Raw genomic sequence first — 26,513 nt, forward strand, 5'->3', positions numbered from 1 at the left:
TTGCTCACTAGGTTCCTTTATCGGTTCGTTTAAAAGACACACGGAGAACGATTTCAGATCTATGTTTATTCCATACAGATAGCAGCACATTTTACAGAAAAAAGAACTGCAAGTGGATACAAATTCAGGATTGTACTGAGTTATAAAGCAAAAGACAAATATAATTATGTTAACCTGTTGTTACTTCACACAGACCGAAAGGTATACGGATATAATCCCGGTGAATTCTAGAGTAAGTTATATTCACAGCAAACAAACCAGAAGAAAAAAAAAAACGCATATGAAGGAAGAAAATAAACCAGTAAAAACAACTCGGACAACACGAACCGCTGCAGAGTGACGAAAGTACTCCGGGATTGCGGTCGAAACCATTTCACACACATACGCCGAACTAACGATCAAAATAGGTTGATTTTTTTGTTTTCTGCTCTGTACCTTGTTCTATCAACTCAAGACAACCCAACAGACCGAATAAAATGGTGGAGCTGCATAGCAGTTCATGACACAAAGCTCGAACGCATACCCGCATTCGGATTAAACGATATGTCGACGAGACCGTAAAACATGGAATTCTAATAAATGTGTAAATAAACTTCTGGATTCTTTAAAAAGCGCAACTAAAAACCAAAAGGGTTTATCTAGTTCAAAAGGTACTTTAGAAGTAAGGGGGATACGTTTTTTTTTTTTTAAAGGCACAAAAGTACTTTTAATAAAAATAGCACAATTCAACAAAACACAGAATGTATGCATAACATACTGAACGCTTTATTTTGTTCTTATAATCGATGGACTGCACAGAAATGCTCAGTTTTTTTTTTATCCGTTTCTGTTTTTTTTCATCTCATACGAGATCTTTCGACCTAAAAAAAAAGCTCACAAAACTCAAATAATTCATCTAGAATTCAAGCTTTTGCTGCCATATACTAAAAAAAAATTGTTTTATTATTGGTCCTTAATTAGATGTAGAGTGAAACTTATGTCTCTACACCATGAGGTAAAAACATTTTCATTCTGAAATCAAGTTACCATTTAGTTTGGACTTTGCAAATCATCAGCTTGTCTAGAGAAAAAAACTAAACCCTCATATTATTCCAGCTCTTATTTGAATATTTGATCTACATGCGATCAGACGTTCTGCTTCCTAACACAGTGACGGGACCCAAAAAAAAAAATCTCTTTCTTCAAAAAAAAAAAAAAAAAAAAAAAAATTGACTGCAGAAGGGACAGAAAATTCAATATTTTTGAAATGTACACAGTACATTTAGTAATTTCAGACTTACAAAAATACTGTATGTATGGCTCACTTAAAATGCATTAAGTTAAAAAAAAAGAAGAAAAAAAAAACATTTTTTTACTATAAAGAGCATAAAACACCGAACCAATAACACACAGAGGAAAACGATCTCACTACCACTACAGTGTTCTTTTTACAGTTTGTGGCAAGTGTTAAATACATCATTAGAATGAATGAATGACTATACAATAATGGACAAATAAGGGAAACAGAGACAAATTAATTTTAAAGGAATTTACATTTCTATAAACAAAATTGATTTGCCTGATAACATTGTCGAAGCAAAAGGTGCTTTTGTAAATGAAAACGCCGATTTCTTATTTTAAATGAAGGGGAAACCATAAACATTTATGATTGTGGGGAAGTTGTCCTCTAACTAAAGGAAAATCGACAAAATGATCTCCCGGTCAGAGAAAATAAGCTGCTTACATCAGAGAAAGCTAGGAACTATAAATAATATCAGTCCAAAAGTATGTATGTATGTATATATATATATATATATATATATATATATATATATATATATATATATATATATATATATATATATATAAAACACGATGGGTATTTATGTCATTTTGTAAACAAAGTAGCACCACTACTGTACGGCGACGTGTTTAAAACGATCCCTGTACAACTTCATTTACCAAATTCAACATAAGAAACGAATGAAATACGATGCTCGATCGATCTTCCACGTTAATAAATCTTTCCAGTAGCTAGTGCCCGATCGAACGGTACATCTAATGTGTTTAATATATATATATTTATTAAAAAAAAAAAACACACAAATTAAAACTCATGTAACATAGTACAAATATCAATTCACTATTTGTTGTCTATTAAACACAAAACACACACAGACACACAACGTACACACTACGTCATGGGCATGCATATCCTTAAGCTTGGTGGGCATCCTGAAACTAAATATTCCATCTAAACAGATCACTGCTTAAGACTTTGTGGACAATGAATAAGTAAAATTTCTTTTTGCGATCCAACATGAACGCCTTCGATTTTATTTTGTAATATATATATTTTATATATATATATATATATATATATATATATATATATATATATATATATATATATATATATATATGTATATATATATGACACTAACTCAGTTTTAGGGCAGTCCACCAGGCTAGCTTACGTACGCGTCGGACACATCGTCCTTATGTAACCACGTACGCAAGTGCTATAACATGTCCATGACAGGAATGACTAAAGATGGACCACTTCTTTAAAAAATATATTAGATGACAGTCAAAAATATGGTTCATACAAATATATACAGTAAAATGTTATCATATAGAATGTATGGATCGAGACCAAGTGGACGCATGTGTGTAAAAAAAAAAAAGATAAAAGCAGTAACCATGGCTCATTATATAGGTTAATATCGACATGGACGATAAGTATGTATTGGTACAAAATAGAGGATCTTTTGGGAAAGACTATAAAAAAAGGGGTCGATATGGATAAGAATGGGTCGAAAGCTAAAGAGCAGGTAACTCACTTCAAAACACGCAATAAAGTGCTAAACACACCATCTAAAAATTCAGACAAAGAATTAGTCCGATGTAGTACATCGGATCGACAACAGTTTTGTTAGATACCTTGTGTCAGTTTCTGTTAGACAGATGGAAGATGGTGAAGTAGAACGAGTGACGGAATTTGTCAACATGACATATATCGCCAAAATATGAAATGCCGTGACAGATCACAACACTGACTCGAGACGACATTTTATTGGCCCCAAATATTTGGTTCCATGATTATACCCATCTGTAACAGCCTACATGATCCATTCAATAAATATTAAAAGGCTTTAAAAATTTAGATCCTTCAAGTCGCCCAAGTCATTTGTGTCTAGGAGTTCGAAACTGAGCTCACGTAGACTTATCCAAAGTAACATTTGTACGTGTTTTACTGTTCTAAGAAGTCCCTGGGAAGCGTCTTCCCTTGTTCCTCAAACTGTTCTAGTAGTTCGTCGATCTTTTCGCTGAGGTTGTTGGACTGGTCTAGTCCAACTAAACTGTGAATCTGTGCACTGGTCTGAAGCTGGTTCTGGTTGTGATCTGAACTGGGGTGCCCCATGGTGACGAGTTGGTCCGGCAACACGGGACCAGGAGGGGTTAATAACGAACCACATTCTGGCAAACAGAACAAAAAAAATTAGTTTGGTGAGACTCCTACAATACACCGACAATATTCTGATTTATTTAGATCGGGGCTGTCCGATCTTATCCGCAGACGGCTGGGGTGGGTGCAGGTTTTCATACAAATTAAGCCACACCAGATTCCACCTGTTAAATTCGGTTGATCGACAGACTGAAGCTTGGCTTCTGCTTGGTTGGAATGTAAACCTGCACCCACCCACACTGACAATTAATTAAAATATCGGCACCATGATAAAGTGAACTTACCAGTGGGGATTTCAAAAATAAATAGACCTGCTTGTCCTGGTTGTCCAGGCTGGTCTAGGGTTCCTCCTAAAGCTGTCTGAAAAAGTGACTCTGGAGCTGGCTGACCGGATGTGGCCGAGGTGCTCTGCAACCCTCCGATCGCCACACCACCCTGCCCACTAAACATGGCAGTTGCTGTAGCAGTCTGAGGTAACTCTTGAGTTCCTACACCACTTTGGAGTGCAGAAATGGCTGCCTGTGGTAAAAATATATTAACAGTGCCTTGGTCTGTGGAAGGGACAGGGGCGCAGCTGCTAGCACTTGGGACAACCTGCATAGGCTGCTGGTCCTGAAAGAGTCCAGTCTGGCTTGTGGGCATACCAGCAGACGAGTGACCCACAACAGAGGTCTCATCTTGAAAAGACATAGGCTCGGCTGAATCTTGTGGCGACACGGTCACTACATTGGCTTGGGGAAAAAGAATCTGTTGACTTCGAGTTGACTGTGATGGCGAGACTGTAGGCTGACTTGCTGAGTTGTCTGTTGTCATGTTACCAGGGCTTGGAACCACCTGCATGGGTTGCTGGTCTTGAAAGATATTTTGGGGCAGTGCGCTGCCACCTACTGGACCTTGGTTCGGGGTACTGAACAAAAGAGTCTGCGGCAGGTCTTGAGGGTTAACGGGAGAAGCGCAGAACAGTAAGCCCGGCTGCGGTTGCTGTTGACCAGGATTTTGGGACATTGTAGAAATATTCTGAAACAGAGAAGCCTGCTGGGGTGGTGGTATTTGCTGAGACTGAGAAGAGTGCTGATCCATCGGAGTGGACATCTGGGGTTGTCCCCGAAAAAGCGACACTGATTGGGTTGCCGAGTTTGACGTTTCCATCGGAGTGAGAAAAGCGATTTGTTGCTGTTGTTGGTTTTGGGAATTACTAGATGTTATCTGGCTGTGCAGTCCGACCTGAGAAATGAACAGGGTGGCGGAGGGAGCCTGTTGCTCGGAAGATATGTTAGTGCTCGTCAGCATTGTCACTGTATTGGAAAATAAAGCAGGTTGGACCTGGGTAGCTTCAGAAGTTCCAAAAAGCCCCGTTTGTGGTTCCTGTGTGTCAGTAATAGGTGTGTGAGTCTGAAACAGCTGCTGCGGAGGTGAGGTTTGGGAGGGTGACTGCTGAAGAAAGCCGGACGTCTGAATAGTGAGCAGCCCCCCAGCTTGTTGAAAAAGTCTTTGCTGCTGTGGCTGTGGGGATGAATTATGGAGAAAACTGTCAGAAGAGCCATCTATCTGCGTGGTGCTTTGATGCTCGGACATTTGATCCTGTTGTACTACAGGGAAACTCGGTGTGCACTGCATGGGAATCTGTGGCTGTAAGAGTTCTGTTTGTAACTGTTTCTGCAAGCTTTCCAAGACCTCTTGATGTTGTTGCTCTTGTTGAAGTTTCTCTAGATTCTGCTGATGCTGTTGTTGCAGATCATCAAGTACTTTCTGATGCTGAATATTCACCAAAGAGTTCTGTTGCTGAATGTTCCCAAGAACTTTCTGGTGTTGCAGGTTTTCCAGGACTTTCTGATGCGATTGTTGTTGCAGATTTCCAAGAGTCTGTTGCTGGAAGTTCTCCAAGACCTTCTGTTGCTGCTGCAAATTGTTTAAGACCGTTTGTTGATGCTGCAGGTCGGCTAGAGCATTCTGATGCTGTTGCTGCAGATTCTGCAAGAGATTATTCTCTTGTCGCTGCTGCTGTTGATTGGTCAAAGTGTTCTCGTTGCCTCCGAGCCTTAAACTGTTCATGTTTTCCTGGACATGTTGCTGGAGGTTTTCGGCAGTGGGGTTTGAATCATAAAGCACAGAATTCAGTTGCTGTTCTTGCAATTCCCGAACAGCTCTTTCCAGCTGTGCTACCTCATCTTGAGGCAAAATGGTCTGAACCTGGGGTTGTTGGGAAGGTGGAGGCCTAGATTCAATCCCCACTACCACCATTCCTGTGCCATCCGGACTGTCGTCTTCCGGAGACAAAGTCTCAGGGGTTTCCCTCAAGAACTGCTGGGGGACCTGCGGGGGCACAGGCTGGAGAACCGTGGTGTCTTCTGACAAGGAGACTTGAAAAGATGGAGTAGAGGGGATATCCTGTTTCTGAATCGTTGTAAGGGGCTCTGGAGGTACAAACATTGTAGGCACCGATTGTTGACAGTCAACAGATGTTAGAGGCACGGGGCTAGGAAAGGATTTGCTACTTGTAGGAAGGATCGTGGAAATTTCCAAAATCTGTTGCTCTGTATTAAGGACCTCTGTAGGCTGGATAAATGACAAAAATAAAAAAGTTGAATTATTTATAAAGTAATAATCTCAATTTATTGATTGAAATTGAACGGCGAAAGTAATTTCCAGTTCACCTTATAAATGTTAGATGTTGTCGAGTTGGTAGAGATTTCCATCGGAGTTACTTCTTCCCTTTTGACTATGGAGATCATTGGGGCCATCAAGGTACTGTTAAGACTATTGGTGCCAGTTTGCATTGCTGGAAACAAGTGATTTTTAAACAAACTGAGTAAGTCAACTTTTGATCAAGCCAAAGAATGCATACAATGATCATTATTTCTGAAGCTCACACCATTTATCTGCTCCTTAAACGTGCAAGGCTTCGGCGTCACTGACAATTCGGACTTCACGGGAACGTTGACTTTCTCTGCGTGAAGAAAGAAAGTGTTAAGATGTCATCATGATTGAATACGTGCAATTACGTGAGACGTATCAGACGGTCTGCTCAAAATGGAACGTGCCGTAAATTATGGAACAGAACACGGTTATTATCACTGATAATCCAAATGATTAGCCAATGTTTTTTTTTTTTTTTTGTACTCAGAATTCGTTCTCTGCATTCCGAAGTGCACACACACACACACAGCAGTGAACACACACACCGTGAACACACACCCGGAGCAGTGGGCAGCCATTTATGCTTGTTGGGGGGGGGGTTCGGTGCCTTGCTCAAGGGCACCAGAGTCGTGGGCGGCCAGAGACTCGAACCCACAACCTCAGGGTTAGGAGTCAGACTCTCTAACCATTAGGCCACGACTTCCCCCTGATCTAGTGCAGTTGCAATAAATTTAAGAATATCAATAAGTTTCATGTCCACGTAACAAATTCTTGTCAAACCTGGAAGAGGGGTATAGGTGAAAGGCTGTAGTTCGTGTGTTCTTCCGGCATTCGTTAACACGGAGATTCCAACCGATACAGGTGAGGTCACCGTCAGGTCATGATAAGGAGGAATCTTTACCACTAGGTGATTCTGTTTGAAAGTAAAAGAATCTTAATAAACATAAATCGTTGTACAAGGAGTCGTGGCGACTCCTGACGGGAAAAGCCAAAAGAGTAGAAGCAGAAGATTATAAAGGACAACTACACCTACTTGATGGAAAAGTTCCATGTCGATCTCTGCTTCGGCCTGCCACGAGCCATCGTCTGGAACAGAATTAGAAACGGATTTGTTTTCATATTACGGGACGGAAAAAAAAAAAAAAATAGAGGATAGAAGATGACCGGTTCACTGAAGACATTTCATATACTAGGAATCTACACCAGATACCTGTGGAAATTTCCTGAAAAATAACTTTGGTTCCCTTCAGGAAGTTTTTGCCAATAATGAAGACCTCCTCTCCTCCAGTCACTAAGCAGGTATGAAGACTCTTTTTGAGAATTTCAGGCACTCCAGCAGGTTGGGCTGTATAGTAGATGATAAAAAAAATCTATTAGCTATTAAACCCCACATGAGCATTCATCTGAAAGGTTTAATAAATACACGAGTACACGATATTGGAAAAATTTCACAGACGTTTAAAAATACTACTCACTACAGAGGATCGGAGAAGAAAGAATCTGCAGGGTGAGGAAAGATCCGTCTGTCCTGGGGATGTTAACTCTGAATGCTAAACGTGCACGGGTGCTTTTCTTTTTAGAGCCAGCGACTCCTATTCGGGCTTCCACATCCGCGTTCCTCAATTTCAGTATCCCGACACAATCCACACTGTAGAGGGAAAAATGTACCTTGTATTAATTCCAGTACTGCAGGATTCAAAAAAGATTCAACAAGAAACTAGATTTGTAAAGTTTGTCGCGACAAACTTTGATGTCGGCTTTGACAAAGCAAGTATTCTCGAAGGCCGGTGTTTTTTGGAGGCGAGTGGACATGAGGATCAATGTTAAGTTTGGAGGCAAGTGTACAGAAAGCTAGGGGGCCAAAACATTTGGAGGCAAGTGGAGACGAGCATGTGACGTCATCTGAATACTCTTGAGTAAGATCCCCACATTGGGCTAAGTGTTTCCCGTGACGTCATCAGAATACCCGTGAGGAAGTTCCCCTCATTGTTCTGAGTGTTTTGATACGTCACATGTCCATGTTGTAAAAAGTTTTTTGATTTTGCATATATTGGGGTTGCGGGACAACCGAAAGGCCAGTCGGTACACCAATTTAAACCTTTGTTCAGAGCATCACCCTAAAGGAGCTGGCCGAGTTTGGTGTACATAGTTCGAAAGCTTGCCGAGTTATAAACCTCCAAAGTTTATAATGTCAGTCTATGGAGAAAAAAAAAAGGCCAATTTGAGACCCGGTACCAGAAGTACCGGTACTCGGATCGCTTAGAAATGTAACAGCAACAAACTTCAGACCAGGTTCTACGACATATCCGAATTTAGTGCATGTGGCTCGAAAGTCCTAGGAGGAGTTACTCTTGATAAATTATTGTCTAAGCTTAAATAGGAAAACAGAATGTTGGCTTCTACAAAGCAACATCATTATTATTTCAAGAGAAAAAGAAATAAAGCAAGTAACAAAATAATAAAAATCTTACGCTAAGGTCATGGAGTTGCTCGGCTCGAGGTTCACTTCGATCACGGTGGTCCCTTCGATATCTACCTCTTTACAGGCTGTCGTGTTGCGTCCTGTAACTCTACACGCTTGATAGAAGCCGTGGGGTTTTACACGTCCGGCATCATTAGCCACGAACACTTGGAGAACAACAGGCTCATTCACACCTTCTAACTAGAAGTAGAAAACAGTACATCCATGAACATTTTTGTTCACGTTTAGATTAAATTAACGATGCTCGCGTTCTACCACAAAAAGAAAAATAATTATGTTACTACTTACTTTGACCGTAGGGAAGCCTTGCTGTGTGCGGTCTTTGACAGATCCCCTGCTGCCCTCTGTAAGGTATCGTGCCCTGTGTTGCGTCTCAGGCTGTACCAGAATCTTTAGCTCTTTCCCCTCACTCTTTTGTGGATACTGTGTTGAAAGAATCCCAACTTTCTGGCTGCCAGACACCTCCAGGGTGCTACGGAAAAATAACAAAAGGGCATCAGCTGACAAAACGAAATCTGGAAACTGATATATGCCCCATGGAAACGGGCTCCCTCGGTCACGGTCTATACGGTTTGTATTATGAAATTATGATAAAAAAAAAAGACCCCGATATAAACGTAAGCTTCCACGGTCATCCTGCATGTTATAACTTAAAGGAGTAATTCTGAAGCTTGTGGCCAACAGACCCACAGAGCATAAGACTATGAAATATTAAGAACTAAGAACTATTGTTATTTCAAAAAATGGCAATGAACTGATGCTTATTTCTAAAATGTTTGCTCTTAATTCTGCGATTAGGTTCAGATGTCTGTTAAACCGAAGCTGTCAAGAGTCTAACCACTGAAACTAACTACAGTATTTTGCGCACCATATGGCGCACCGGATTATAAGGCGCAGTCTCAATTACGAGGTCTATTTCTGTACTTAACCCATACATAAGGCGCACCGTATTATAAGGCGCATGCTAAAACATACGGTCTACAAAAAAGGTAACAGAAGCAAAACAGTGAGTTTAGTTGAACTTTATTCTACTATTTAACAACACACAGACATTATTTTTTAAATCAATCTTCTCCCACAAATCCATCAAAGTCCTCATCTACTGTGTTTTCTTATCTTAACGCAGTACAATTTCTTGCTTCCTCCACTTCCGAACCATAGCTACATTGATGTTGAATTCTTTCAGCTGCTCTAATCCCATTTACAACCGCGTAACTGATAGCCTGTAGTTTGAATTGTGCCTCGTTAGCATCAGATTTTTATTGGCGGATGGCAAACCAACTTAAGGTGCATTTACCACCACCTACTGGACTGGAGTGTGGACCGCATAATGGTCAGGAAGAAACAAATGTTGTTTTGCAACATACCGGTAGTATACCTACCGGAGGCGTGGCGGAGGTAAGCGTACGTACTGTACGTATTACGTAATGTTCTCTGATTGGTTTATCGCTGCCAGCGTAGGTAGTGTATGTATTACATCCGTGTCAGTGGAAAATGGTCCGACAGTCAATCGAGCGGAGCGCTTACCAAAGTCGCACAACAACATTTTTACAGGTTTTCGGAACTCAGTGCACACACAAGGTGCACCGGATTATTAGGCGCACGACCGATTTTTGAGAAAATTTAAGGCTCTTAGGTGCGCCTTATAGTGCGGAAAATACTGTACTTACAGAAGACTGCTATGAACTGACTCTGAATGCTCACTTATAAGTAAAGTTTAGTTCAACTGACACGACTGGCCCTGATCCAAACTCAGCTTAGACATCTTGTGATTTTAAAGATTAAGTTGTAAATTCAACTCGCCTCCCTTTGAGAGTGCCCTTTCCTTCAGAGCCGAGTTGTGAAAGTACAAAGTGTGGAGCTTTTGCACTGTCAGCATCAAACACATCCATGGTGGATTCATCCCTGGCTACAGGCTTCTGGCCTGGCCTCTGGCGTGGTGTTCGCTTACAGGATTTCCGAGGAACCTCGGTGTTGTCGTTATATGAACTGCTGCTCAGCATGCTGAAGTTTGATACGGAGTCGTCCATCCATATGCTGCCACTCTGCTCAGAGTCTGGGTTAAGCGTCACCTCATCTTGGCAGGACATGCGGCTGTCATCGAGCAGGTCTTCTGGAGGTGGCGAGATGTTAAGTACAGTGCGTCGCTTTGAGGGCGTCATCTGGCTTTGATGGACTGTTGCTCCAACAGCATCATTCCCAGGAGTCCCACTGGTACCAGAAGCCGAACCAGGCTCCGCTCCCAGCACCTCGACAGGGAGACAGTGGAGCCTGGAAGACTGCTCTGGAGCTGAAGTAGCACAGTGCATGCTGGGACAGGAAGAAGCACTGCTGTGCCCTCCAGGGGAGGATGAGACAACACAGGCGGTGGCTGCATCTGTAGTGTGCACATAAATAATAATTAATAATGCTCGTTACTACAAAACTGGCTAGCAGTCCCGATCAAGCAGTGCAATTTGTGCATGATTTTTGTCCTAACCCCTTAGGCCAATTTTTCCAAATTAAAAAACATAGCAATAATATCAGGCCAATCATTTATAAAAAAAAATCCATGATTTTTCTTTTCCTGTCTAGCAATCAATGAATACATTACAGTGTGTAAAGAAATTTCATATTCTATCATTACTGCATGTATGTAATTCTATCATAAACTACAGTCTACAGCCTAAATGTTAAATTAGATTAAATCCTGTGCCATGTAAACATGCGTAAGTCATACAGAGCATGTATAGTTGTTATCGCATTACTAACCGCTGAGCTGATCTACATAGCCTATCAAAACAAATGGGCTCCAATTATAATTGTCAGATGTCAGCTAATGCATGCCAATCGGAGGATTTGGTTGGGACTGAGCATAGCCATGGAGACAGAATAAACAAGCTTCTGACCTACGAAGCAGAGAACTGCAGACCATTTTATAAGCAGACTCTCCCTGTTTCAGAGGGAACTCCCTGGAATAAAAACGACAAATGACAGCAAAAGAGCAGTAAGTGCTGGTCAAAGGTCAGCCAATGTCAATATCAGCAAATTTTGGTCAATGAGTCATTTTGTGCACAAATCAACGCTGGTGTTAACCAGAGCACATGGTACCCAAAAAACAAATTTTGGTTAAAATAAAAAAATTTAAAATAAATAAATAAATTCACAGAGCCAGCAGTGTCTCATTAATACTCGCAATTTTTTTTTTACTTTGATTTCATCATCTTATATTCGGTACACACACAAAATGTATTGCCCCAAAACAGATCCTTATATGCACAGCCCCATTTTATGCTCAGATTCCTGTCAAAGCAGAAAGCAGCTGAGCAGGAACTTAATAATAATAATAATAATAATAATAATCAATAAGTAAATAACCCTCCACCACTGACTAATTTCTTAGTGCGTAGTAGAAGGGAGAAGAGCAGAAGAAGAAGAAAAAAATAAATAAATAGGTTTCTCAAGGTTTAAAATGCTTAATAATGCATTTTACGGCAAAACACTCCAGACTTTTTGACTTCTTAAATGATTTCTAACGGTTAAAACGGTCAATGGCGGTAAGTGTTAGTAGAGTCTTCTGGGGTCATGTTAACTACAACATGCTTTTGGTGGGCACGTGCCAGAAATTGGTCTGGGCAAAAACCAGGAAACAACAACTGTTCACTGAGAGCAATAACAGGAAATTCTTTTAACATTTTAGCTGTTTTATTGGAAACGATTTAATCTGGTTATATATCGTGAACAGTGCGTTGACGCGTTTCCACCAATAAATAAATAAATAAATAATACAAGCACCCGATAAAACATACAGTCCTTGGAAATAAAACAGCAATGAAATGCAGATGGAGAAAATACTGTTTGGAATCAGTATTAAAAGCAAATGATATAAACCTGGAGGTGTGGACTGGCAAAATAAATCGAGACCAAAGCAGAACACTACAAGTGCAAATTATGTCTCTTGCATGCATGTAAAAAAAAAAGAGGAAGAAAAAAAAAAGGCATCGGCGAAATAAATCAAGATTGATTAAGGGGAGAAAATTGAATGAGTCACGATTTTTTTTTTTTTTTTTTTTTTTTTAGGGCAACAAAAGAGAAGATGGTTGAAGGAAAAAATTGTAGGAAATGAACCTACCTGAGGCCACAGCGGCAGAGGGAAGAGGACCGGCCTCTCCACCACTCTTCTGACTCATGTTGTGGCTGTCCTGTGAGGCTAGAGGAAGCTGAAGTTCTTTAGGCAGGAGGTCATACACTGACTCTGAAATGTGCAAAATATGAATATAAGCAAGTAAGAGAGAGAACCGTATTTGCTGCTCAGAGTGTCCGATTTTGGCAAATACCTCGTAAACAATATATTAGTTATTTGCGCATCTCTGAAACCGAAACTGGGGACATATCTGGGAATTTCATTCCTCCTATTTATCTCAGCTCAAATGTTCAGTACATTAAACTTCTTAAGTTGGTGGTACATTTTTTTATAACCCTGAAAGCTGAAAAATAAAAGAGAAACATCAGCTAAAAATCCACAAACTGTCCTCGGACTCCTCCGCTTCGTTTTTGATTTGACTATCAAAGCATCCAGCACATTTCCAGAATTGTTCACACCACAAGACCACTTAGCGCATGATCTCAGTCATTTACGGCATTTGGCGTGATTTCTCTGCTAATAAAAGTCTTCCCCTTCATGAAGCCCTCATCTAAATGACATTCATTTGAGCGTCAAACTTCATGTGAGTGTATAACAAGTAAGCTAGCCAAAAAGGATCTGAACAGCTTTTGTCTACACTGTTGTGTTGTTGTTTACCAATATGAAATGAGAGACGTCGATTCAGCCCATTCAACGTAGATAACAGCATTACTTTACCAGTTAACTATCTACTTTAAAGGTGGGGTCTCCGTCGTTTGAGAAACCCTTCGAAAACTGAGTCGGCCGCCAAACTAAACAAACGTGTAGCCGATGAGCAGAAAGGGGCGGGGCTTGTCAATATGGGCGGAGAGGGTGTTCGGTGCGCATGTGTGACATTAGCAGAAAGCAGTTTTAACATTGACATGGAGGATAAAAACAAAGAAAGAAAGAGAAGAAAGACTTACGATAAGGCAAGAAGCAGGACGTGTTAATATAGGATCAGCTTTCCAGCGCTGGAGAGAACTGAAGGAGCAGGAAGTTGGTGCATATTCACAGATTGGAGTTTCCCAAGTCAATAACTCCTGAGCTAAATGCTGTTACTACACAAAACACAGTTGTAGCTGTCTCTCTACATTACTACGAATGAAAAGAGATGTTATTTGTGTAGTAACAGCGTTTAGCTCAGGAGATTTGACTCGGGAAACGCCGACCTGTGAATATGTGGCCGACTTTTCGATAGGTGAGTAACGTTGGTTTTGCTTTGTTACACAGAACTAATATATGCCTTTGTCCTTTACATGATTATGCTTGTGTGGCATTTTTGCTTGTTTGTTTATCTGCAATCGTATTGTTCTTCCCTTCAGCTATGATAAAGACACGTTTCTTTCCATTAGTCGCCTGGGTTACGTATGTACGTGTGGGCGAAGCTATCGATACAGGGGTGAGACCAATTTGGGTTAGGGGCGTGTTTGTTTTGGTGATTTCAAATTTAAACATTGGCTTTTAAACAACGGAGACACCACCGTTAAGTTTAAGCTACCTTAAGTTTAATTAGCATCCTGCTTTTACAGTATCTTCCAGTCTCTTAGTCTCACTTCAAACAAAACAAAACAAAAAAACACAATACTTGCTTGCAAGGTAAGTATCAATTCAAACATGTCGCGTTTTCACCTACTTCCTGAACAAAGTTCTCACAAATACATGCACACACACACACACACACACAGTGTGCAAACCACACTTACATACACACTTTCCTTGATGTCTGTACATCACACATCCTTAAGACCAAACCGAATTATAAGCTTCCAAACAATAAGAGACTCGACTTTATAACTGATGGATGATCTGTTCTGACTAAACCATCCAGTGCTATCCATGTACTGCCCAGAAATTAGAAAATAAACAGCGTTTGTAATCTTTAATGATATTGGCATTTAGATCACAAATGTGAATTGTACATTATGTATAATCCACTACAACATGATTAATAATACATACATTATACACCAATCAGCCATAACATTAAATTCAGCTGCCTATTATTGTATAGGTCACTTGTGTACCAACAAAACCGCTTTGACCCGTCAAGGTACGGACCTCACATAAACTCCGAAGGTGCGCTGTGGTATCTGACAAAGATGTTAGGAGTTTGTGAAGTGATGTACCAGACTGTCCAGCACACACCACAGATGCTTGATCAGACTGAGATCTGGGGAAACCGGAGGCCAAATCAACACCTTGGACTCTTTCTCTGACACATATGCATCTGGTCTTTCAAAGATTGCTCCATGGACCAGTTCTGATGTGCATGTGCTCATTGATGGAGCTTTGAGTGGTGCACAGGAGACAGCAGAGGCACTATTATTATGGGGGTTTTTACACCCGGTCACTTCATGCGTTTTCTGTGATCAGATAGCTATCCGACGGTAAAAAGACCAGGTCTAAACGCAATCCGAAACGTTTTTGAAACGGATATAAATCCGACGGTTCGAACCCCTTCGGGAGGTGGTCTGGCACACGTTTCAGATGAAACTGTACAGGTGTAAATGAATGTGGTTGTTCAAGCCACATACGTCAGCGCTGTACTCCTCCCAAACGGAAGTGCGTCACTCGCGAGTGACTCACGAGTCGTGCATTGCGCCAGAAACAAATAAATGTAAATGCTGTTTTTTTTTTGTAGCATAAACGTCGTAACGAGTTTTTACGTCTTCTTTTCGATCGCGTCCTGAAAACCACATACACCAAAACGTGTTCCATTTCAATTACCCCGGAAACGAGGTAAAATATATTAGCATTTTGGGCGGGGGTAGAAAGATCGGATCGATATCCGATTCGCCGAGACGCATTCACGTGGTCTGATGTAATCGGTACGGTTTTAACAAATCAGATAGCTATCGGATCAGAGACAACACATGAAGGCCCTATGACGGAGTATGTTCAGCATTAACATTTTCAGCAGTTTGTACAGTAACTCTTATGTGAGACTGAACAAAACAACGATGTCACTGTAAGATGATCACCCATCAGTCGTTCTAATGTTATGGCTGATCAGCATAAATATGTCAAGCAATACAGGTCAAGACTTGTGCAGTTGATTCCCACTTATGCCTTGCTTTGACAAATAAAAATAAAGAAAGAAAGAAAAATAAATAGAGCAGACTTTACGCGTGTCAGATTTGCTAACAGCAAAATACAAAAGTACAGTACAGAAGTTGTAGTGAAGCTCAGGAAAATGTGTTTAAACTCAAATCACTAAACTCACCGTTCTAATAGGACAACTCCCTTATTTTGGTGAACAGTTGTGTCCACTTCAGACTGGGTCCTTGTGAGGTTCAAACATACAGCGTTGCTGGTCTTTGTGGGATAGCGTAGTAGACTGTAGGTACTGGGATGGCAGGAGGACATGAGCGTGTTTCCAATGTGCAAATCATACATAATCACAACCATTTAAATGGAACATAATACATTTATCATTCAGTGACTTTATAGTTTAAATGGCACCTTCATGAAGACTTATAGAACAGGACGCAGGCTTTTGACATAATTTAGAGAATCGTTCTAATAATTACCCCATTGCAGGATTAATTCATTCATTCCACAGTAATTGCTTTTTTCTGATCCGCTTCAAGATTTGAAGCCAATTTCTGGAACACTGGGAACACGCTGGTCCATTGCAGAACACCATTCACACGCTCGTTCACACCCGATAATGCACTTCTGGCATGCACCGTGAGTGATGGAAAGTGGACAGACGAGACTGTATAGCTGTTCACTTCAGGCATAATGAAGTGACCACTTGTGATCGGATTCACGCGTGCAAAAAGGCTGCCACTCATTTATTACCCGAGTCTTCTGCTGCATTTCTTTTCAGGCAGAAATGTCCCACGAATCGTATCTTATAACTGTGTACACATGTTCATACATTTTAATCAAGTGGTCTGCTAATGAAACACATAAATGAATAAGAGATGAGACGATAAGGCAGCTGAAAGCTCTACCACTAGCCCATTAGCTCTAACGGGAATTTCCTGACAGACTCACAACGATTACATGGTTTCTGGTCAGGGCACTGACGCAACTGCCCCGTTCACACTGCAGGTAAAAGTGGCCTAAATCTGATTTTTTTTTTTTGGGGGTCAAGTGACCAGGTCAGACTTTTTCAGGAGTAGTGTGACCACTCAAATCTGGCCCAGATGTGATTTTTTCAAATCAGATCTGGGCCAATTCCATATGTGGTCCTGAATCAGACCCAAATCAGATTTTTTTCCAATGTGGCCGCAGTGTGAACAACCAAGGCGGATTTGATGCGACTTTTACGTCAATCTACATCGACATTCATCACAATTATGCGCCGGCGAGTACGCACACAAACGTGACTACAAAACGGAGAACAGTGATGGAGCAAGTCAGTGGGGGGAGAATGAGGTGTTAGACCGAATTAGTATATGGGGAGATACTTCAATTCAGGCAAAGCTATCAATGTTACGGCTGCCATTACACAAACATTTAGAAAGAAAAGCGAAAATGCTTACTTCCTCCATAACCTCGCCAACTTTTTAGCGCAACGGCGTGCTGCGTGTGACGTCATCGTTACTTCATCACTGTTCATTTGTGCATGCGGATCAGTTCGAAACAGCAAACTGTTCACACTGGTATCTAATATAGGCCACATTTTAAAATGTAATGTGAACAGCCAAACAAAAAAATCTGATCTGAGCAAAATACCCGAATTGAGCATTAAGACTTGCAGTGTGAACGTGGCCTTAGTTAAGTCAATCTTTGCTGTCCAGGATGCATCAAGATGTATTCGTATTCACACTACAAATGTGATGTGGTCATATGAGTCCCAGATCACCTCTGAATGTTATTTGCATGATCGCAATGAATCTGAGACAAATTTGTTCCTATACTTTGTGTTGTCCACTTGTGAACCGATCACCCGAGATGCACTTTAACGCCAGGTGTGAACGGGGGCTTCAAATAGCCAGTCTGACACCCTGCATATTTTTCAGCAGTTGTGTGGAAACTGAAGAACCCAAAAGAAACGGTCATGAACACAGAGAGAACATGTGAAATCTCATACAGACAGTAACCCAAACTGTCCACTGTGCCACCATGTAGTGTTAACACTAATAAATGAGTGGTTTTGTGGTACATTCATATCATGATGCGTGCATTAAGTTGCTCATTACACTCAAAAATGTTTTAGTATCTGTTGTCTTCTTGTGATATGTAAATTTACCCTTTTCCCTATCTTGTTTATGCTGTAAACCAAAATCTAAGCAAAAGCATTTGCCAAAATGTGTGACTGTGCATTCACTGCCAAAATAAAAAGGGTTGCAAACAATCAATATTCCAGATTTTTTTTTCTTATCACTGTGTGTTAAAACTGTTGTAATATATATTTCAAATAGCAAAAAAAATTTTAAAGTCACAATCAAAAATTCACTTAATTCAGAGACAAATAAATCAGTTTGCTGAAATGGCACAAAGGATTACAGAATAATCCAATTCTGCTCAGTCTGAATTTTTCTTCTCTCCTGATGCAAAGCTTTCATACAGATTCAACCAGCATTTGTACTCATCTTTCCTCTAGTGACCCAGGACCCATACACTCGAATGTATTAGAGAGCTACGGGGTTATAGTGTTGCAGAACAGTTTAATATGACAAGTAAACACATCGGGAAGGGTAGATTTATAGAGGGGTAGCGGATGCTTCCTTAAATAGATAGAGGATTGTGGTTTGCTTGTTGAACTCATAACACAAGCATTGAAACAGATGAAGAGGTGGATACAGAAATTAAGCGATCAGAGACCGATATAGGCAGTATGTGCATCATGGGAAAAGGTGGTGTACATGGGCAACTGAGTGTAGCTAAAATCCTCCAGGGTCTCTGGTTTGAGCATGAGGTTGGTTACTGTCTGTATTGAGCTGCTCTAAATGTTCTCTCTGTGCCAGTCTGGGTTCGCAGATTTGCTCCCACCTCCTAAAGACATGAGGCAGACACTCAGCACTGCCTGTAGGTATATAGGAGTGTGTGTGTGCCTGATGCCCTGCAATAAAGCCAACTTGGACCTTAGCATGTTAAAGCAGTTACTGAAGACAGAAAGATGGATGGCTGGATGGATGGATGAATGGCTGGCTAAAATGTTCCATCATCTAGCTGTACACATGCAGAATCATATTTCCTCGATGTAATGTCAGGTTCAGCTACATGACTTAAACAATCATGTCAATTATCAGCGAATCTAATATGCAACACTTAACATCTCAAAAAGTAATTCCTTTAATGCCATTCTGACATATCGCATGGACCCAAGATCTAGTTAAGACTTCATTACAGTCCTTGTAAAATGGCTTGAGAGCTGTGATTTCATTCTGCATGTCGATGGATTTCCTTTTATAAACAGGAAGTCTGAGTGACAGCATGCTCATGTGCTTGACCGATTTACATGACAGTAAGTAGCGTTGAGATATGACACACGCCTGCCAAATCTAAAGAAACAGAGAACTAGCTAAACAAACAGTGAAGAGTTTTGAGAGAGTCCCAGAACTATGACTCGGTCGAGTGTCAGCAGCACCGTCGAGGACACAGAGACACACGACGTCTCTGAACAGTAGATAGAATTATATTATTGCTTACTCTTCCTGATGGAGAAAAAAACAACAACAATGGTGTATAAAGACTGAGTCAGGTTCTCAAAAACATTAGAGGTCGCAAAATATATTGCACGCGCAAGATTTATGGTAAAGCGAATATATCACAGGTAATCATAGAGGAACAGTGCTTTTATAGTTGTATAGTATAAGTGTGAAATGCATAAACTCCAACCATTTCTCTCTCAATACCGACATGGTATATATAAAGGGAATAATAATGTTATGTATGAGACATCAAGGCTGCCTCCAGAGGGACACAGAGACATTGATCTACACATCATTGCACTGGATGGACACAGAGACCAGTACAGAAACGTGTCATCGGACAATTTTAATCGTTTTCCCAGAAGGGACAAAAGGTACAATTAAAACCCATCTAAAAGTATTGTCCAAAGTACACAATTCTCTCTCACGCCACTTGTGTTTCCCCTCAGAACAGCCACAATAGCTGTGTTCAGTGTCTCTGAGGTGATGCACTGCTGTAGAGCTTCCACAAGTCACAGACCGAAACTAACAAGTCTGCAACCTGGATAGTTTCTTATTCAGAAACACACATCTTTAACCAACAATCAAAACGCTTTTGTTTTCAAGGTTAAATAATAAACAGAAGTCCTTGAGCTCGGTGAAGGACGACAGAGCTGGTGAGAAGCTGTCACTGAAACTAACTGCACTTAAGTGTAAGAAAACACACACATGGCCACCAACAGGCAGCACACACACACACACAGCCACCACCAACAGGCAACACACACACACACACACACACACAGCCACCACCAACAGGCAACACACACACACACACACAGCCACCACCACCAACAGGCAACACACACACACACACACAGCCACCACCACCAACAGGCAACACACACACACACACACACAGCCACCACCACCAACAGGCAACACACACACACACACACACACAGCCACCACCACCAACAGGCAACACACACACACACACACACCACCAACAGGCAACACACACACACACACACACCACCAACAGGCAACACACACACACACACACACCACCAACAGGCAACACACACACACACACACACACACACCACCAACAGGCAACACACACACACACACACACCACCAACAGGCAACACACACACACACACACCACCAACAGGCAACACACACACACACACACCACCAACAGGCAACACACACACACACCACCAACAGGCAACACACACACACACACCACCAACAGGCAACACACACACACACCACCAACAGGCAACACACACACACACCACCAACAGGCAACACACACACACACACCACCAACAGGCAACACACACACACACCACCAACAGGCAACACACACACACACCACCAACAGGCAACACACACACACACCACCAACAGGCAACACACACACACACCACCAACAGGCAACACACACACACACCACCAACAGGCAACACACACACACCACCAACAGGCAACACACACACACACCACCAACAGGCAACACACACACACACCACCAACAGGCAACACACACACAAACCACCAACAGGCAACACACACACAAACCACCAACAGGCAACACACACACAAACCACCAACAGGCAACACACACCAAACCACCAACAGGCAACACACACACAAACCACCAACAGGCAACACACACACAAACCACCAACAGGCAACACACACACAAACCACCAACAGGCAACACACACACAAACCACCAACAGGCAACACACACACAAACCACCAACAGGCAACACACACACAAACCACCAACAGGCAACACACACACAAACCACCAACAGGCAACACACACACAAACCACCAACAGGCAACACACACACAAACCACCAACAGGCAACACACACACAAACCACCAACAGGCAACACACACACAAACCACCAACAGGCAACACACACACAAACCACCAACAGGCCACACACACACAAACCACCAACAGGCCACACACACACAAACCACCAACAGGCCACACACACACAAACCACCAACAGGCCACACACACACAAACCACCAACAGGCCACACACACACAAACCACCAACAGGCCACACACACACAAACCACCAACAGGCCACACACACACAAACCACCAACAGGCCACACACACAAACCACCAACAGGCCACACACACACAAACCACCAACAGGCCACACACACAAACCACCAACAGGCCACACACACACACCACCAACAGGCAACACACACACACCACCAACAGGCAACACACACACACCACCAACAGGCAACACACACACCACCAACAGGCAACACACACACCACCAACAGGCAACACACACACCACCAACAGGCAACACACACACCACCAACAGGCAACACACACACCACCAACAGGCAACACACACACACACAGCCACCACCAACAGGCAACACACACACACACACACACAGCCACCACCAACAGGCAACACACACACACACACAGCCACCACCAACAGGCAACACACACACAGCCACCACCAACAGGCAACACACACACACACACCACCAACAGGCAACACACACACCACCAACAGGCAACACACACACCACCAACAGGCAACACACACACCACCAACAGGCAACACACACACCACCAACAGGCAACACACACACCACCAACAGGCAACACACACACCACCAACAGGCAACACACACACCACCAACAGGCAACACACACACCACCAACAGGCAACACACACACCACCAACAGGCAACACACACACACACACACACACACCACCAACAGGCAACACACACACACACACACACACACACCACCAACAGGCAACACACACACACACACACACCACCAACAGGCAACACACACACACACACACCACCAACAGGCAACACACACACACCACCAACAGGCAACACACACACACCACCAACAGGCAACACACACACACACACCACCAACAGGCAACACACACACACACACACACCACCAACAGGCAACACACACACACCACCAACAGGCAACACACACACACCACCAACAGGCAACACACACACACACACACACACCACCAACAGGCAACACACACACACACACACACCACCAACAGGCAACACACACACACACACACACACCACCAACAGGCAACACACACACACACACACACCACCAACAGGCAACACACACACACCACCAACAGGCAACACACACACACACACCACCAACAGGCCACACACACACACACACACCACCAACAGGCAACACACACACACCACCAAAAGTAAACACACACACACCACCAACAGGCAACACACACACACCACCAACAGGCAACACACACACACCACCAACAGGCAACACACACACACACACACACCACCAACAGGCAACACACACACACACACACACCACCAACAGGCAACACACACACACACACACCACCAACAGGCAACACACACACACACACACCACCAACAGGCAACACACACACACACACACACCACCAACAGGCAACACACACACCACCAACAGGCAACACACACACACACACCACCAACAGGCAACACACACACACACCACCAACAGGCAACACACACACCACCAACAGGCAACACACACACCACCAACAGGCAACACACACACCACCAACAGGCAACACACACACCACCAACAGGCAACACACACACCACCAACAGGCAACACACACACCACCAACAGGCAACACACACACACACCACCAACAGGCAACACACACACACACCACCAACAGGCAACACACACACACACCACCAACAGGCAACACACACACACACCACCAACAGGCAACACACACACACACCACCAACAGGCAACACACACACACACCACCAACAGGCAACACACACACACACCACCAACAGGCAACACACACACACACCACCAACAGGCAACACACACACACACCACCAACAGGCAACACACACACACACCACCACCAGGCAAACACACACCAAACCACCAACAGGCAACACACACACACACCACCAACAGGCAACACACACACACCACCAAACAGGCAACACACACACACACACCAACAGGCTACACACACACACACCACCAACAGGCAACACACACACACACCACCAACAGGCAACACACACACACACCACCAACAGGCAACACACACAACACCACAACAGGCAACACACACACACACCACCAACAGGCAACAACACACACACACCACCCTAACAGGCAACACACACACACACCACCAACAGGCAACACACACACACACCACCAACAGGCAAACACACACACAACACCACAACAGGCAACACACACACACACCACCAACAGGCAACACACACACACACCACCAACAGGAAACACACACACACCACCAACAGGCAACCACACACACCACACCACCAACAGGCAACACACACACACACACACCACCAACAGGCACACACACACACACACCACCACCAACAGGCAAACACACACACACACACACCACCAACAGGCAACACACACACACCCCACACACCAACATGGCAACACACACACAACACACACCACCAACAGGCAACACACACACACACACCACCAACAGGCAACACACACACACACACCACCAACAGGCAACACACACACACACACACCACCAACAGGCAACACACACACACACACACCACCAACAGGCAACACACACACACACACACCACCAACAGGCAACACACACACACACCACCAACAGGCAACACACACACACACACACCACCAACAGGCAACACACACACACACACACCACCAACAGGCAACACACACACACACACACCACCAACAGGCAACACACACACACACACACCACCAACAGGCAACACACACACACACACCACCAACAGGCAACACACACACACACACACCACCAACAGGCAACACACACACACACACACCACCAACAGGCAACACACACACACACACACCACCAACAGGCACACACACACACAACACCACCAACAGGCAACACACACACACACCACCAACAGGCAACACACACACACACACCACCAACAGGCAACACACACACACACACCACCAACAGGCAACACACACACACACACACCACCAACAGGCAACACACACACACACACCACCAACAGGCAACACACACACACACACACCACCAACAGGCAACACACACACACACACACCACCAACAGGCAACACACACACACACACACACCACCAACAGGCAACACACACACACACACCACAACAGGCAACACACACACACACACACACACCAACAGGCACACACACACACACACACCACCAACAGGCAACACACACACACACACCACCAACAGGCAACACACACACACACACACCACCAACAGGCAACACACACACACACACCACCAACAGGCAACACACACACACACACCACCAACAGGCAACACACACACACACACACACACCACCAACAGGCAACACACACACACACACTACCAACAGGCAACACACACACACACACACACACACACACACACACCACCAACAGGCAACACACACACACACACACCACCAACAGGCAACACACACACACACACACCACCAACAGGCAACACACACACACACACACACACACACACCACCAACAGGCAACACACACACACACACACACACCACCAACAGGCAACACACCACCAACAGGCAACACACCACCAACAGGCAACACACAACCAACAGGCAACACACCACCAACAGGCAACACACCACCAACAGGCAACACACCACCAACAGGCAACACACCACCAACAGGCAACACACCACCAACAGGCAACACACACACACACACACACACACACACACACACACACACCACCAACAGGCAACACACACACACACACACACCACCAACAGGCAACACACACACACACACACCACCAACAGGCAACACACACACACACACACACACACACACCACCAACAGGCAACACACACACACACACACACACACACACACCACCAACAGGCAACACACCACCAACAGGCAACACACCACCAACAGGCAACACACCACCAACAGGCAACACACCACCAACAGGCAACACACCACCAACAGGCAACACACCACCAACAGGCAACACACCACCAACAGGCAACACACACACACACACACACCACCAACAGGCAACACACACACACACACACACACACACACACACACACACACACACACACACACACACACACACACCACCACCACCAACAGGCAACACACACACACACACACACACACCACCAACAGGCAACACACACACACACACACCGCCCCCAACAGGCAACACACACAACCACATACACACGCGCGCGCGCGCGCACTGCCTGGCTTCAGCGAGCTAGCAGGCTAACTAGCTGCTCACAGAAGCTAAATATTACCATAGTAACACGTTCCTAAATGGGTTTATTCTGCCACGAACAGACGGAGTAATGAAATATCTCGCTTACCTTTGGAATACAGAGATTTGGGTGAATTGAGGTCGATATCCGTGTTTAGAAGAGCTATAAAATCAGAAGGCATACTAAGTTAGCGAGGTTGGCTGTGTGGCTAGCTGTGTGACAGAGCTAACGGCTAGCTGTGTGGCTAACGCTGTGACAGAGCTAACAGCTAGCTGTGTGGCTAACGCTGTGACAGAGCTAACAGCTAGCCGTGTCGTTAGCTGTGTGGCTAACGCTGTGACAGAGATAACAGCTTCTCTCACTCCTCCAAGCAGAGACTCAATGGACAAGTGGCTACGGAGGCCACGCTACACAAGCGAGGCCACTGGTTCAGGCATAAATAAAGTCCCTAAGTCCATCAAACGCGGACTGCAGGCATCTGCGTTTATTTACTACCCAAAAACGAGCGCGTTTCTCTTCACCCATCTGACTAGCTAGTTAGCCATAACAGCCGTTCCCTGACGACTCCGCCCCCTTCGCGCGCATGCGCACCGACTCTGACTCTGAAATGCAGATGTTTTAAACTATACACATGTTTAATGTATGTAAAAGATTAGGACTTTTTAATATTCAGATTAATCTGAGATGCAACTGTCATGTGCTCATTTGCATCCATAAAACAAAGCTTCTAGAGGACATCAAAAGGCACATTAGTGTATTATACTGTATATGTCTTTAGTCTTTAAAGCATAATAAATGCTACTGTGTTTATTCTC

General features: G+C 43.6%; 1 protein-coding gene across 3 annotated transcripts; it reads right to left on the bottom strand.

The window, feature by feature from the left end:
- Positions 1 to 47: 47 nt before the first annotated feature.
- Positions 48 to 26,277, bottom strand: nfat5a (nuclear factor of activated T cells 5a). Of its 3 annotated transcripts, none has more exons than XM_027163834.2 (14): positions 25,807 to 25,941; positions 15,935 to 16,057; positions 12,679 to 12,801; positions 10,371 to 10,944; positions 8,856 to 9,039; positions 8,557 to 8,747; positions 7,561 to 7,733; positions 7,296 to 7,430; positions 7,119 to 7,171; positions 6,866 to 6,998; positions 6,321 to 6,395; positions 6,103 to 6,227; positions 3,733 to 6,004; positions 48 to 3,459 (listed from the first exon to the last, which is right to left on the bottom strand). In XM_027163834.2, the coding sequence occupies exons 3-14, from the start codon at positions 12,734 to 12,736 to the stop codon at positions 3,233 to 3,235; spliced, it is 4,200 nt and encodes a 1,399-aa protein (XP_027019635.1). In that variant the 5' UTR covers positions 12,737 to 12,801; positions 15,935 to 16,057; positions 25,807 to 25,941; the 3' UTR covers positions 48 to 3,232. The 3 variants fall into 3 exon arrangements, with proteins under 3 accessions (XP_027019635.1, XP_027019636.1, XP_027019634.1); XM_027163835.2 differs by lacking the exon at positions 25,807 to 25,941 and adding an exon at positions 11,456 to 11,518 and having other exon boundaries at positions 15,935 to 16,863; XM_027163833.2 differs by lacking the exon at positions 15,935 to 16,057 and having other exon boundaries at positions 25,807 to 26,277.
- Positions 26,278 to 26,513: the final 236 nt, after the last annotated feature.

This window comes from Tachysurus fulvidraco, chromosome 10 (assembly GCF_022655615.1).
Source record: "Tachysurus fulvidraco isolate hzauxx_2018 chromosome 10, HZAU_PFXX_2.0, whole genome shotgun sequence".
NCBI lineage: Eukaryota > Metazoa > Chordata > Actinopteri > Siluriformes > Bagridae > Tachysurus > Tachysurus fulvidraco.